Source organism: Erinaceus europaeus, chromosome 12 (genome assembly GCF_950295315.1).
Source record: "Erinaceus europaeus chromosome 12, mEriEur2.1, whole genome shotgun sequence".
Taxonomy (NCBI): Eukaryota; Metazoa; Chordata; class Mammalia; order Eulipotyphla; family Erinaceidae; genus Erinaceus; species Erinaceus europaeus.
The window spans coordinates 77,420,698-77,436,322 of record NC_080173.1 but is presented as its reverse complement, the minus strand read 5'-3'; the positions used below and the strand labels follow the sequence as shown (position 1 = coordinate 77,436,322).

The 15,625-nt window shown below is 43.0% G+C and overlaps 1 protein-coding gene across 6 annotated transcripts in view; it reads left to right on the top strand.

Moving 5' to 3' along the window:
- SSH2 (slingshot protein phosphatase 2) overlaps positions 1 to 15,625 on the top strand; it is a 186,401-nt gene extending 170,776 nt beyond the window's left edge. For all 6 annotated transcript variants that reach the window (XM_060204071.1, XM_060204072.1, XM_060204068.1 and 3 more), the window contains 2 exons: positions 4,117 to 4,951; positions 8,794 to 15,625. In XM_060204071.1, the coding sequence (XP_060060054.1) occupies positions 4,117 to 4,951; positions 8,794 to 10,833 (2,875 nt within the window). In that variant the 3' untranslated portion in view covers positions 10,834 to 15,625. The remainder of the gene's footprint in view (positions 1 to 4,116; positions 4,952 to 8,793) is intronic.

Genomic DNA, 15,625 nt, shown 5'->3' with positions numbered 1-15,625 from the left:
TCATCCTCTTCCCTTCTGTCACCAGCCCTTTTCCTTGAGATCTGCTAGCCTCATCTTTGCTCTGTAATTCAAGAACAATTGCCACCCTCTCACACTTGCACATAAATGATTAATACCTGCATCAACTCTTTACCTCATTATGAGGATTTATAGTGGTTTCTAGTAAAGCATTTTTCTTTGTATTTTTTAAATTTTTATTTATAAAATGGAAATATTGACAAGACTATAGGATAAGAGGGGTACATTTCCATACAGTGCCCACCCCCAGAGCTCTATATCCAATCTCCTCCCTTCATAGCTTCCCTATTTTTTATCCCTCTGCGAGTATGGACCCAGGATCATTGTGGGGTGCAGAAGGTGGAAGATCTGGCTTCTGTAATTGCTTCTCTGCTGAACATGGGTATTGGCAGGTCGATCCATACTCCCAGTCTCTCTCTTTCCCTAGTAGGGCAGGGATCTGGGGAGGCAGGGCTCCAGGACACATGGTCTGCCCAGGAAAATCAGGTTAGCATCATGCTAGCATCTGGAACCTGATGTCTTAAAAAGGGTTAAGATGGGACTGGGTGGTGGCGCACCTGATTGAGCACATATATTACAGTGCACAAGGACCTGGGTTTGAGCCCCTGTAGGGGGAAAGCTTTGCAAGTGGTGAAGCAATGCTGCAAGTGTCTCTGTTCTCTCCCTGTCTATCTCCCATCCTTCTCTCAATTTCTGGCTGTCTCTATCCAATAAATAAATAAAGATATTTTTAAAAAAATATTTAAAAGGTTAAAGTATAATGCATAACAAATTATTGACTAATCATGAGCCTATAATATTGCAAAAGATGTGGGGGTCTCCATTTTGAAAAAGCTAGTAGGTCCATTTTAGGTATATTCCAAAGGGCCCATGACTATACTAGTTTTTGCCTGAGCCTGACATCTAATATGCATGTGGACCCAGGTTATTGTCTGGGGAGATGGTGTCATAGTTGGAAAAAGGACTAGAGAGCTGGATCAGGGCAGAGAATAGCACCCAAATATGGGAAAACTGCATAAGTATTATTAACTGTAAACCCCACTGGTTTGATCTGGGGCCCATATTCAGCACAGGAGCCTAACCTCTGCATCCCTGTAGGTCTGAGCTCACATTCTGTAGTCACAGCTAGGAACATTCCAGCTGCACTAATTTCAGGACCCATCTTCCTCAGGTAGTAGGTGGAGTATGTTGTCCAACCTCCCTTTGGAGAATAGAACAGTCCCTATCATCGTTGATCCACATTGGGGGCAAAGTCCTATAGGGGCCCACAAAGGGGGCCATTATGTTGTTCCTGATGGAGATGACCAGTGACAGTGGAGAGAGGGGTCTGCTAGAGGTCTAGACTCATCATGTCTGTGTAGGAATCCCAAGACTCCCTGACTAGGGCCCCTTTTCTTTGTATTTTTTAAATTTATTTTATTTTACCAGAGAACTTTACAGTTCTGACTTATGGTGGGGCAGGGCATTGAACCTGGGACCTTGGAGCCTCAGGCATGTTTGTATATACATTTTGCTGTCTCCCCCATCCTTCCTTGCATTATATGGATATTGTTTTACTTCACATTTCTTTTCCTGGTTACTGATGTTAATTAAACATGCTCATTTCAAAATTAAACATGCTCATTTTAAAATTCAAAACATACAGATATAGAATATAGAAGTTAAGCCTTCTAGGGTGGGGGAGGTAACGTAATAAGGGTTATGCTCTCATGCCTGAAGCTCCAGTGTCCCAGGTTCAATCCCCCACACCACTATAAACCAGAGCTGAACAGTGCTCTGGGAGAAGAAAGAAAGAAAAAGGAAGAGGAAGGGGAAAAGAGTGGTGAGAGGGAGAGAGAGAGAGAGGAAAAAAAGAGTCAAGTTTTCTCTGAAAGTATTTCTGCCTTCCTTTAAAGAAACACTGAAAAAAAAAATAAAAAGTAGGGGGCTGGGCAGTAGCGCAGTGGTTTAAGCGTACATGGTGTGAAGCTCAAGGACCAGCTTAAGGATTCAGGTTTGAAGCCCTGGCTCCCCACCTACAGGAGGGTCACTTTACAAGCGGTGAAGCAGGTCTACATGTATCTGTCTTTCTCTCTCCCTCTGTCTTCCCCTCTTCTGATTTCTCTCTGCCCTATCCAACAACAGCAATAATAATAATAACAACAACAACAAAATGGAAAAATGGCCTCCAGGAGTAGTGGATTCATAGTGTAGGCATCGAGCCCCTGCAATAATCCTGGGGGCAAAAATAAAACAAAATTTAAAAAAAGTAAATCAGCACTGCTGATAGTCCGCTGCTTTGCCACATGTATGACCTACGTTCACACTTGGCACCCACGGCATTAAAGGAAGCTTCAGTGCAGTGGGCTCTTTCACTCTCATTAGCAATTTGGTGTGATGTTCTTCCAGATGTTTTCCCATGTTTATTCTAACATGGACAGTGGCTGTTCCAAATATATTCAACATGATTTTTAAATTTTAGTAGTATATCTTTCACATTATTCCACTAAGATACCTAATTGTTATTGTCTTATAACATATAGATAGGTGAAATATAATTTAAATTAATTCCCTTTTAATCTAATTTTTTTACTATTGCAGTTTTATAGCAAACGTCTATATGTATGTCTTTGCATACTTATAAGTAGTTCTCTGAGAATTCTTTTTTTTTACAGTGCCAGGGCCGCACACATGCAGTTGTACCACTCCAAGGCCAACTTTTCATTATTCTTATTTTAGAGACAGAAGGAGAAGCTCATAGCACCACTTTAGCACCTGCTATGGTGCCTGGACCTTTCAGCCTCTTCCCAAGAAAAGTTCTCTGGTCTTTCTCCCAGCATCACACCAAGAAAAATTATTGAGCCTCTCCCTAATAAAAATTCAAAAATTGTTAATTTACAAGATAAAAATTTAAAGTTGTTACCAGAGTTAAGGTAGTGACACACCTGGTAGAGCACACACATTGCCATGCACTCAGGAACGCAGATATACACCCCAGTCCCCCACCTGCAGCGGAAGGTTTCACAGTGATGAAGCTGTGCTCCAGGTATTTCCCCTTCACTTTACCTCTCTGTCCCCCATCCAGGAAGGTAGGAAGGAAGGGAGGGAGGGAGGGAAAGAGGAACTACGTAGTGACACACCTGGTTAAGCACACACATTACAGTGCTCAAGGACCCAGGTTCAAAACCCCAGTCCCCACCTGCAAGGGGAAGTGGTGCTGCAGGTGTCTCTCTGTCTTTCTCCCTATCTATCTCCCCTTCCCCTCTCAATTTCTATATATCAAGTTAATTAATTAATTAAAAAGAAAAGAAAAATGGCCACCAGAAACAGTGGTGGAATCATGTATGTATACATTGAGCCCCAGAGATAACCTAATAACAAAAATAAATACTATTACCAGATTTAAATTTTAATTCTGTAATTCACATCACTGCCAGCAGTGTATAAAAAACTTACTTAGTCATACTATCATGATCAAAACTGTCAGCAATCTTTTTAGCTCCCATTTTTTGCTAGTTTAATCAGACATCTCTTCAAATGGTTATTGCCTGGTTCTGTTGGTTATTAACAAAACAGCTTATAGGTTAAAGTTTAACTTTATTATGGCCTAGAAGGTAGTACAGTGAATAAAGCATCACATTCACAGGCATGAAGTCCTGTTCAATACCTGGTACCACTTATTTCAGAGTGAGGCACTGGTTCTCTCCTTTATGTCAGTAAATAACTAATTTTTTTTATTTCTTTATTAGAGAATTAATGGTTTACATTTGACAGTAAATACAATAGTTTGTACATGCATAACATTTCTCAGTTTTCCATATAACAATACAACCCCCACTAGGTCCTCTGTCATCCTCTTTGGACCTGTACTCTCCCCCACACACACACACCCCAGAGTCTTTTACTTTGGTGCAATACACCAACTCCAGTTCAGGTTCTACTTGTGTTTTCTCTTCTGATCTTATTTTTCAACTTCTGCCTGAGAGTGAGATCATCCCGTATTCATCCAGCAAATAACTAATCTTTAGGGGGAAAATGTAAATTTATCTTGGAGGTATCCTGGGAGGGAGTTGATTTCAAATACCCACATAAGGCATTTCCTGTGTATGTCCTCCACAGCAAACAACGGCACAACAAGCTCTGGAGATCTCATTCAGATAGTGACCTCTCAGACCACCACGAACCCATCTGCAAACCAGGGCTTGACCTCAATAAGAAGGAGATCACCACCTCAGCAGACCAGATTACTGAGGTAAAGACCATGGAGAGTCACCCACCCATACCTCCTGTCTTTGTGGAACATGTTGTCCCACAAGATGAAAATCAGAAAGGCCTGTGTACCAAAGAAAGAATGATCTGCTTGGAGTTTACATCAAGGGAATTTGATGCTGAACAGATTGAAGATGAACTAAACCTAAATGACATCAATGGTTGCTCATCAGGGTGTTGTCTGAATGCATCAAAATTTCCTCTCGATAACTGCCATGTATCCAAAGCCTTAATCCAACCTGGACAGGCCTCCGAAATGGCCAACAAGTTCCCAGAATTAACAGTAGAAGATTTGGAGACAGATGCATTGAAAGCAGACATGAACGTACACTTATTGCCTATGGAAGAATTGACATCTCGCCTGAAAGACCTCCCCATGTCCCCTGATCCTGAGTCGCCAAGCCCCCAGTCCACTTGCCAGGCTGAAGTCTCAGATTTCAGTACAGATCGTATTGATTTTTTTAGTGCTCTAGAGAAATTTGTAGAGCTTTCCCAAGAAACCCGATCCCGATCTTTTTCCCACTCAAGGATGGAGGAACTGGGTGGAGGACGGAGTGACAGCTGTCGATTGTCAGTAGTAGAAGTAACCCCTTCTGAAGTGACAGCTGATGACCAGAGAAGCAGCTCTTTGAGTAATACTCCTCATATATCTGAAGAATCCTCAATAGATGAAGAACAGTCAAAGGTAAAATTCATTTCTAGTTCACCTGATGAAGTTCTTTTCAAAGACAAAATATTTGGGATTCTGCCTGTGCATTTTATATTTGGTGTTGCTAAACATTGAGGAAGGTTGCATGAGGGAGACAGTCTTTTAAACTTTGAAAACTTGAGGGCTTAAATGTTTTTTAATTCAGTTGTCACTTGAGGTATTTACCTTTCTAGGCTTTTGATGTCACTGGAAGCAATTGAGAGAGAAAGAGAGAGTTATGGTGATGAGGATTAGCTGAACAAGGAGCATTCCCCTCCCTGGCCCTCTGCAAGTCAAAAAGTGGTCAAAGAATTCAAAGACTAGAGATGTGTAAATAGCTGGGGTGGTGACTAACTCCCAGGCTGAGTTCTGCTTTCATAATGTTTCTGAATTATACCTCTTATTAGTCCATGTGGTATTCAAGATTCAAAGGATTGTTTGGAAGGAGTAATTTGAGGACAGACAGAATTCCAAGACTCTTCTCAGTAACATATGAGAACTAAGAAGCCACCTTAGACCAGGGTAAAAATTACTGCATGTCTTTAGTGTGAGGACTTATGTTTATTCACATTCTGATCCTTGTGAAATTGAAATGCATCTTTTTTTAAATTTCTTTATTGGGGAATTAATGTTTTACATTTGACAATAAATACAATAGTTTGTACATGTATAACATTTCTCAGTTTTCCATATAACAATACAACCCCCACTAGGTCCTCTGTCATCCTCTTTGGACCTGTACTCTCCCCCACACCCACCCCAGAGTCTTTTACTTTGGTGCAATACGCCAATTCCAGTTCAGGTTCTACTTGTGTTTTCTCTTCTGATCTTGTTTTCAACTTCTGCCTGAGAATGAGATCATCCCAATTCATCCTTCTGTTTCTGAATTATTTCACTTAGCATGATTTTTTTCAAGCTCCATCCAAGATCGGCTGAAAATGGTGAAGTCACCATTTTTAATAGCTGAGTAGTATTCCATTGTGTATATAGACCACAACTTGCTCAGCCACTCATCTGTTGTTGGACACCTGGGTTGCTTCCAGGTTTTGGCTATTACAAATTGTGCTGCCAAGAACATATGTGTATACAGATCTTTTTGGATGGGTGTGTTGGGTTCCTTAGGATATATCCCCAGGAGAGGAATTGCAGGGTCATAGGGTAGGTCCATTTCTAGCCTTCTGAGAGTTCTCCAGACTGCTCTCCACAGAGGCTGGACCAATTTACATTCCCACCAGCAGTGCAGGAGGGTTCCTTTGACCCCACAACCTCTCCAGCATTTGCTACTGTTACCTTTTCTGATGTATGACATTGTCACAGGAGTGAAGTGGTATCTCGTCTTTATTTGCATTTCTCTGACAGTCAAAGATTTTGAGCATTTAAAAAGAGCATCTTAATAGAATACAGTAGCTGAAAAGTAAATGGTAACATATTTACTTTATTTTTACTTATTTATTACTTATTGGATATAGACAGAGCAATTGAAAGGGAAGGGAGAGATAGAGAGAGAGGGATGCCTGCAGCACTGTTTAGTCAGTCATCAAGCTTCACAGCTTCAGGCAGAGAAGACCAGGGGCCGGAACCCAGTTCTTTAAGCATTGTAGCATGTATGCTTAACCAGGCACACCCAGCTCAACATTTAACATAACAAACTTCACTTAATGATTTCAGTGATGCTTACTAGGTTCTTGACATCACCTCCCATCTATCTGCTTATATTTATTTTACTACCTGAACATTAACCTTCTGTTCTCTCAGCTATCCTAAGACAGCCATTGCTTCTGCCTCTCTCTTCCCTCCCAAAAGAACTTGCCTCTGTTTTATTTCTAGTATGAGATCAGCACGCTTTAGTTATCCTTTTGAACCAATTAATATAGGAGCTCAAATAAAATTGCTTTTCTGCAAAGTCCTTGGTCATAGGAGCAGTCAGTCCTTCCCTAGCCTGTGCACACATTGGCCCACTGTGGCTTCTCTCCCAGTCTTGGCAAGTTTGCCTGTTACTTTATTTATTTATTTATTTATTTATTTATTTATGCCATTTTGTTGCCCTTATTGTTTTTTTTTATTGTTGTAGTTATTATTGTTGTCATTGTTGGATAGGATAGAGATGGAGAGAGAAGGGAAAGACAGAGAGGAGGAGAGAAAGACAGACACCTACACATCTGCTTCACCCCTTGTGAAGTGACTCCCCTGCAGGTGGGGAGTCAGGGGCTCGAACCAGGATCTTTACACTGGTCCTTGAGCTTTGCCACCTGCACTTAATCCACTGCACTACCGCCTGACTCCCTACCTGTTACTTTCTTTTTTTTTTTTTTTAACCTGAGTATTGCTCAGCTCTGGCTTATGGCGGTGCAGGGAATTGAACTCTGGACCTTGGAGCCTTAGGCATGAGAGTCTCTTTCCTATCTACCCCCCCACCAGTTATTTTGTACTGAGTCCAACTCCCTTTTGAGAGAAACACCAAAACTTATAAAAATATCAATGAAATGTGATGGTCATAATGACATACATTATTTAAGAGGTACCCAGAGGCCATTTCTCCTCCTCCTCTTCTTCTTTCTTAACAGTAGATTTAATTTTGCATTTGGCCAGTTCTGTTTGGCCTTATTCTGAATCCATCCTGGAATTTATAACTGAGAGAACAGTAAAATGTCAGAGTCACAGTATTTTTTAAATATATGTTATTATTTATTAGAGACAGAAAACAAAAGGAAAAGGAGAGTTAAGGAGAGAGAGACATTTGTAGCACTGCGTCACCACTTGTGAAGCTTCCTCCTGCAAGTGGGGGCCTGGTCCTTGCCCATTGTAACATATGTGCTCAACCAGGTGTACCACCACCCAGCTCCCAAGTCACAGTTATTAAGTAAAATCTCAAAAAAGTCACAGTGTTTAAGTTTTCTCAGGCATATAACTGCAGAAAGCAAGCAGACTTTCTCCAGAAGGAGCTGTGTGAAACTTAGGAATCATTTGAACAGCACGTACAGTATCCTCAGATACTGGAATGTTGTTGCAAGGAAAAGCAGGGGGAGAATGTGGATGAAAACTGGTAAGACAGAGGAGAAAGAAAGCCTCCAAATCAGATAGCAGGTGATAGCCTCATCTAGCTTGCCCTACACTGGGTATAAGATGGACGCAGCCCTTCAGAGAAACTCCTCCCCTGTAAATCAGGCTCAAAGTGGAAGCTGATAAGTCATTATCCAAAATGGCCAAAATCCTGAAGCCTCATGGTCTTAGGAAAATAAGAATTATATATGAACAACTGAGACTTTTTCCCCTTTTTTAAATTTTTAAATTATATTTATTTTCCCTCTTGTTGCCCTTGTTGTAGTTGTTATTGCTGTCATCATTGACAGAGAGAAATGGAGAGAGGAGGGGAAGACAGATAAGGGAAGAGAAAGACACCTGCAGACTTCCTTCACCGCTTGTGAAGTGACACCCCTGCAAGTGGGGAACCGGGAGTTCAAACCAGGATCCTTTATGCTTTGTGCCACATGTGCTTAACCCACTGCGCTACCGCCCAACCACCGACTTTTTCCTCTTGATTTTAAGAGTAAGATACTGATTTAGAATCTTGTTGAGGCAACAAATAGTACAGGTAGTTTAGTAGATGATGATACAGTGTATAAGCTATTTGTATCTTTCTTTGATTAACCCATTTTCTTCTTGTACAGCGAAACAGATGTTTACAGCCCAGTCCCAGGCAGAGGATGGTATTAGGCACTTCATGATTTGTATCCTCATAGCTAGATAGGTTCTCCTGGGTCCAAAGATTACTACGTGCAAGAATCTGGCGTTTTCGTTTAAATTACAAGTTTGCCATAACCATCTCACTGTTTTCTTAGGCAATCTCAGAACTGGTCAGTCCAGACATCTTTATGCAGTCCCACTCAGAAAATGCTATTTCAGTCAAAGAAATCATCACTGAGATTGAATCCATAAGTCAGGGAGTTGGACAGAGTCAACTGAAAGGAGACATCCTAGCCAACCCATGCCATACACCAAAGAAGAATACTGCCCACGAGCAGCCCCTTGAGTGGGCCCAGACCACTGGAAATCTGGAGCAGAATGAGAGTTTATGCACAGCCCAGTATGAACTTGCCAAAGAGTCAGGAAAGTGGGACCCAGAAGGCTGCCTCACCACACACTTCTCCACCACAGACTTGGAAGAAGAGGAACCAGCTGAAGGGGAACAAGAGCTCTGGGGCCCAGGGGTGCACCCAAGTGTCAAGTGGTTCCCTGGGTCTGTGAAGCGAGCCACCTTGGAGTTTGAGGAGCGCTTGCGGCAGGAGCAAGAGCACCATGGTACTGCCTCTGCGTGCACCTCGTTGTCTGCGCGTAAGAATTCTAAGAATGATTCTTTGCTGACAGACCTAGTACCAAAAGGGAAGAGTGATGAAACCACCCCAGAACATTCACTTGTCCCCAGGGAGTCAGAAATGAACAGAGGCAAGGGGAAATGTTATGGGGCTGAGGCTGAGCAAAACCCCATTGTCTCAGGACCCGAGCTGCAGGAATTTCACCCCTTGCCAGCTCCTCAGGAGTATACACAGTCAGATACTAGAACAAAGTCAGATGGAGTCCTAAAGGAGCAGAGGATTGCAGTTTCCTGCCAGGGCTCTGACACATGGGCAGTCCCTCTTTCCCTTCCCAAGAAGATAGAAATCATCGAATATACCGACACAGTTACATCACCTGATCACCCAGGGACAGGGGGTGAAGCAGCCGGCACTGGAAAGAGTGGGGAGCAAGTGCTGAGGAAAGTGAAAGTGGAGAAGACCATTGCTGTCCTCTGTGCACTGGATGAAAATCTGAACAGAACTCTGGGCCCTGACCCGGTTTCTCTGCACCCCCAAGTGCTACCTCTGCCTCATTCTTCATCTCCTGAGCACAGCAGGTCCTCCAACCTGACCTCCTCCGTGAGCAGCCCTGAATGCTGGGGCAGCCATTCTGCCACTCTGGAGACCATGACACCTTTCTTCAGTCAGACAACCCATGTTCCATCTACCAGTTTGGATTACCTGCATCCCCAGACTGTTGTCCACCTGGAAGGCCTCACAGAACAAAGCAGCACCACAGATATGGAGTCCTCAGCAGAACAGGATAGTTGTGGGAACAGTCAGGAGGTCGCCCTCTCCAGTGGCAATGAAATGCCATACAAGGGGTTCCAGTTAAGTAGTGAAGACCTAAGTTTAAAAAGCAAACTTGGTGACAATATTGGGGACTTAGAAGAACAACTAGACCCATCACCAGTAGCCTGTCGACTCCCACATGGCTCCAGTAGTGACAATATAAAGGGCCTCAGCCACAGCCCCAGTGTGGTGAAAGAGCGTGCTAAAGAAATCGAGTCCCGAGTGGTTTGCCATGCAGGGTCCACCAAACCTTCCCAAATGAGGCGGTCAGCTTCCCTCGCCAAATTAGGTTACTTGGACCTCTGTAAAGACTGTTTACCAGAGCAGGAACCTGTCTTCTTGGACTCCCCTAATCTCAAACTGCTTCAGCCTTTCATCAGAACAGACTCAGGCATGCACACTGTAGAGGCCCAGAATCCCCCAGAAAACCCAGAGCCCACCAAGTATTTTGTAGAGCAGCTCAGAACAACAGAGTGTATTGCACAGAGCAAGCCAGTGGAGAGGCCCCTTGTACAGTATGCCAAAGAATTTGGGTACAGTGAGCAGTGTTTGCCCCCCAAGGCAGGACCTGAATTGACTAGTTCTGAAGGAGGCCTTCCACTGCTACAGACCCAGGGACTACAGTTGGCAGACTCGCCCCCAGTGCTGGCTGTGGCCCCGCGTCAGCAGCATGGCAGAACTCACCCCCTTCGGAGACTGAAAAAGGCAAATGATAAAAAACGGACAACCAACCCCTTCTATAATACCATGTGATTCTGAGCCTACACGTGATTTTCTAGAAGAAATATTTGTAAAAGGGGCAGGTGTAATATGTAAGGAACATGCACTTTATTGGTTAATTTTATAATATTTGTCATTTTACTGTTCCTGGCGCATGCAGTGTTTTTTTTTTTTTCTGTATACGTGTGTGTGTGTGTGTGTGTGTGTGTGTGTGTATGAAGCGGGGGAGACTGATTTGGATGACAAGACCATTTGATCATTTGTTTTTAGAAAATTCAAACCTCAAAAAAATACTCATTTTCAAAGAACACCTTTGTAAAGGCAAATCGCTGTTTTTCAATCAACTGCCACCTGCTCATTTTACCCTCTGAGAACAGGCAAGTTTGCCTGACTGAGAAAGAAAGCAGATGGGCAGGGTAGTAGTAAAACTGGAAACTGGAAATGTTCCCCAGGCCTGTGTGATGATGGTTTGGTTTTCAGACCTGATGCATTGGTTGGGCTAAAAAGCAGTTAGACACTCACCCTTGAGCAGAGTACACTGAACCCTTGGCCCCAGACCCAGCCTGGTTATGTTCCAGAAATGAGCAGGTTCTGCTTTGCTTTAAGAAGGATTTTCTAAATAAAACCACTTCTGGGATGCCAGAGTATGTTATTGCAGAAAGACATGGTAATGACTGACTTCATAGATGTATCAAATGCCCCCCCCCCCCCAAGTAAATGATTTTTAGTTAAAAGTGAACTCCAAGTAAAACCCAAGAAGTCCTCTATAGAGGAAAGTGTCAGAGGAGTGAGGTCAGGAGGGGAGCAACTATTACCCAGCATCTAGCTCCCTGGTCTGTGGGCTCAACACTAGTGGGGAAGTGCGCTCAGTAGCAGCCTCCCAACTGAAACGCAGTGGGTTCAGGTTCGGAAAACAGCAACTGAAAGCGTGTCCTCATAAAATGAGTACAAAGAGAGGTTCAGCCCTCCCAGTACTTGAACAATTCTGTAGGCCTTCTGAGTTTAATGGCCGTGTTTGTTTGTTTGTTTGTTTGTCCATTTTGTTTTCTTTCCTCATGGCGTTTCTCCCAATGCTGCCTATTTGCTATTGTATAGAGGATATTTGAATTGTTACATTACCTGTACGTAACTTCCATCCAATGCAAAGTCTTCTTTTCGATAATACCACTGTTAACACTTGACACACTTTGCTTTTGCCTTTCCTTTTCTGGAAAATTTGTCATTTCTCTAGTTTATACACAGTATTTATGTACATAATGTTGTTTTTTAACATTGTTTTGTTAATGTTGTAGGGTATTTTGATTCATTCTTTTTAAGAAGGTGTTAAGCTACAACTGGAAAACACGCAGGCACCACAGAAATAAAACTGATGGATGTCAGTGGGCATCTGCAGTTTGTTCATGGTGGTTTAATTGTTCTAATCACCAGCTCCTGCCAAATTATGTATTAGTAACTTCCTCCTCAGAGAAACCCCTCAAGACTCCCAATAAGATCAGTTTGACAAAGTTGATTTCTCTGTGAGACTGAAATCCCTGAACCATAGCCCAGGGGGTGGGGTGTTATTGCTGCCCTGGACCCTGGGTGGAAACTCCTAGTGGAGGTTGCGGGGAGGCCTTGGCAGGCACCCAGAATGACTGCATTTAGGATGCTGTTGCCTTGCTGCTACTGCAGAGATCCTTCAAGCAGAAGCACCTGCCATAAAAAAAAGCCTCTTCCAGTTTCTTATAGAAAACACAGTTAGCCTGGATTGAAGCATCCTCTGCAACTCATCACAACTGGAGAGGTTTGCAGATTTGCTTCCTGTTTGCGTTGGTTGATACCCACATTGCTGAGAGATTTGAGGTAGGATTTTGGCTCAGGACAACACTGAAAGAAAAAAAGAGAGAGACGCACACTCTCAAGGTGATGTCAGAGGCCATCGTTTGGTGGGGAGAGGTGAATGGGTGGCCCCAAGGAGAGCAAGAATGTGGACTGTGGCCAACCACAGATACTCAAGAGGAGGTGTGGATTCACCTTGTGACATGGAAGCCAAGGTTGGGTCTGACATCGTTGCCAGAAGGCTGGTTGGACAGAAACCTGCTAAAAGTGTCTTTAGGATGTAGTAATTCTGTGTGCTATCCCTAGATTCCGTAAATGTCCAGATGTTATGATCCACTGAATATTGAATGTGCTCTAGTGTTTTTGGTAAGTGGGTGGTCTCTACCATTGTGAGGAGGCTTGCAGCATAGGGCTAGGAATTTACAGAGCTCATCCTCTCAGCTGCCAGCCTTGCTGAGCGTTTCTCTCACCAGGAGATTGTGGTGGGGTGGGGGAGGAAGATCTGCATGGAGACTAGGAGAGTGGTGTCTCCTGTCAACCACTTGAGATGCTAGCATCCCTCATGCTTCAAAGTACAAGCAGAATCACCAGTATTTCACTGTCTTCCCTGTTGCTGTTGAATGCTCACTCTCGATGCATTTAGTCACAACAAGGATGGGGAAGAAACCCTCTAATGCTGTGAAGAAAAAAAAAGTTTTTAAAGAGTAGGAGAAATAGTCTCGCTCAGCCTTCTCTTTTTTGTAATTGCATTTTTTACCGCTCAATATACCTGCCTAAATATACATCCTCTATGCAGAATCTCTAATCCAGCCATACCACGGGGCTTTGCCAGCCCGCTCAAACTCCCACGAGTGGGCATTCTTGTGTTATTTACTTAGCTGAGTGATGTCCAAGGGACATGCAGAATGAGCTCTCAAGGACTATTCAGACATTCTTCTCTTCAGACTTTTTGATAACCTGGGGTGGCCTGTCTCCTTTTTCTGTTTATGTAAAACCTAGACTCAAAACAGCAGGTCTGGTAGATTGACAGAGATGAGTAGAAAAAGCCTGGACCGTTTGCTCAGTGCCTCTCTTGATCTTTCTATTGAAACTATGGTAATGGTTTGATTCTCAATTATTCTGGAGTGTGCGTGTGTGTATGTGTGTATGTAAAGAGTTATACGTCGGTGCATGGGGTGAAAAACCCAGGAGCACACAGGTTTTCAGTTTTAATCTGATGGTTACCTGGTCAGTAGACAGGAGGGAAACCCCAACCCTTTCTTGATTTTAGAAACACTTAAGAGTAATGTGTACTATAGTGAGTGTGTAGTGCTGTAGTAACAGTCATCTCTCCTCGTTTTGGTTGCCTTTCAGATTCTGAATGTTAGGGATCATTCCTAGCTAGCATCTTGGCCTCTACAGGCTCTTCACATTTTCTTGATTTTGTACCTTTATCCCAGCTGGTATTCCCTCTTTCTCATTTTGAGAACTACCAAGAACTCCAAGGATAGCTTGAAGATTACAGTCTAGGCTGTGAGGTCCTCTCTTGGCAAAAAGAGCCCCAGGCAGAGGTTATTGGGTAACCCTCACAGAAATCTTTACCTGTTTCCAGCTCAGGATTTCAGTTCTGAAGTGATCTAAGCATTTTTGGTAAAGATGTTTGGTGGGAGTTGTTTCTCTTTTTTGTTTTTCCTCTCAAGAAAGAGAACATTATGCAAAAAGGGTGATTCTCAAGGGCATTTACAATTTTCTAAATAGAGCCGTTTGGCTTTTTTTTAACAACTATTTGTGGATACTTTGTTTACATTGTATTAAAATGTGCATCACTTTGACACCACTCGGTCTCCTCTAGGCACCCAGTGAGACCCAGGAGGCACCTGTGAGCCCTTATACAGAGCACGGCCTTAGTGGTCAGCCCTCACGGGTAAGTGGGTATAACCTGGAGCTGACTTGCATCTGACTCCCATCCAGCACTATGGAAATAATTGTCATTCCCTCAGTGACGGTGTGTCTTGTTGTGCTGGTTGTAGTGGTGAATGAGTAGTGTTTTAATTTTTTTTTTTGATGGTAGATGAGATGAAACATTAACTCCCAACACCAAGCCAACTTACAAGCATCTTGGGCTTCATTTTCCTTTCCCAACTAAAATATCAAGGCATGTCTTATGCATAAATGTGTTTGCTGCCTCAACTTTTTGGAGAAGCCTACCACCATAGCAGGAAGCTGCACAATCCTAGCCCTTTACCAGGACTGGGGTCCTTTGATACTCTGGAGAGCTACTGCAAGGTGCTTTTCCAGCCTGGAAGTGGAGGGTACCTGGGGTATCCTGCTATGAAGAGAGAACCAGCCTCATTTTCTTAGTGCCCCAGAGATCTAGGATAGAATTTCCAAACTGGAATCATCCCACATCATCTAGATGCCCCAAAGGGGTATATGACTAGTGTTGCCATCAGTATCTGCACTGCAGTTGGCACTGATGGCAACATCCTGTAGACATATGCAGATCCAATAGCCAGGGCTTCACTCAAGCTGATGACCCAAACTGAAAACGGGAACTGGCCCGGAAATGTCTCCCAAGCAAGAATCCTATAGGAAATTGTTTGGTTTCTATATTTTACTGAATTTTGGTTTGTTTGGCATAGCTTATGGTGCCTTTTCTTTCCTATATTCTTTTTTTTTTTAACCTTATTTTGTAGAACTTGTCTAAGTATGGGAAACAAGTCCAAGAGACTCTCTCACTGACTGTTACCTTTGCCCCAGGCCACCCCAAACTTTTATGCCCCCATTTTATTAAATAAAGCAGGTGCTCCCTGGAATCTCTGGGACCTTTTTGAGGCATTTGAAGCAGATTATAAAGAGTGGTCTCATCTCCTTCCTTAATCTTCCTGGTGGTTGGGATGTTCCACTTGTATCATAGATTTTTTTATTACTGATGTGCTCCGCTGTTTTTAAATGTGAACTTGTGCGCAAATGTGCAGATTCAATGTTCTTGTTACAGATTAAATAAATTTTTATTTTGAAGATGAAA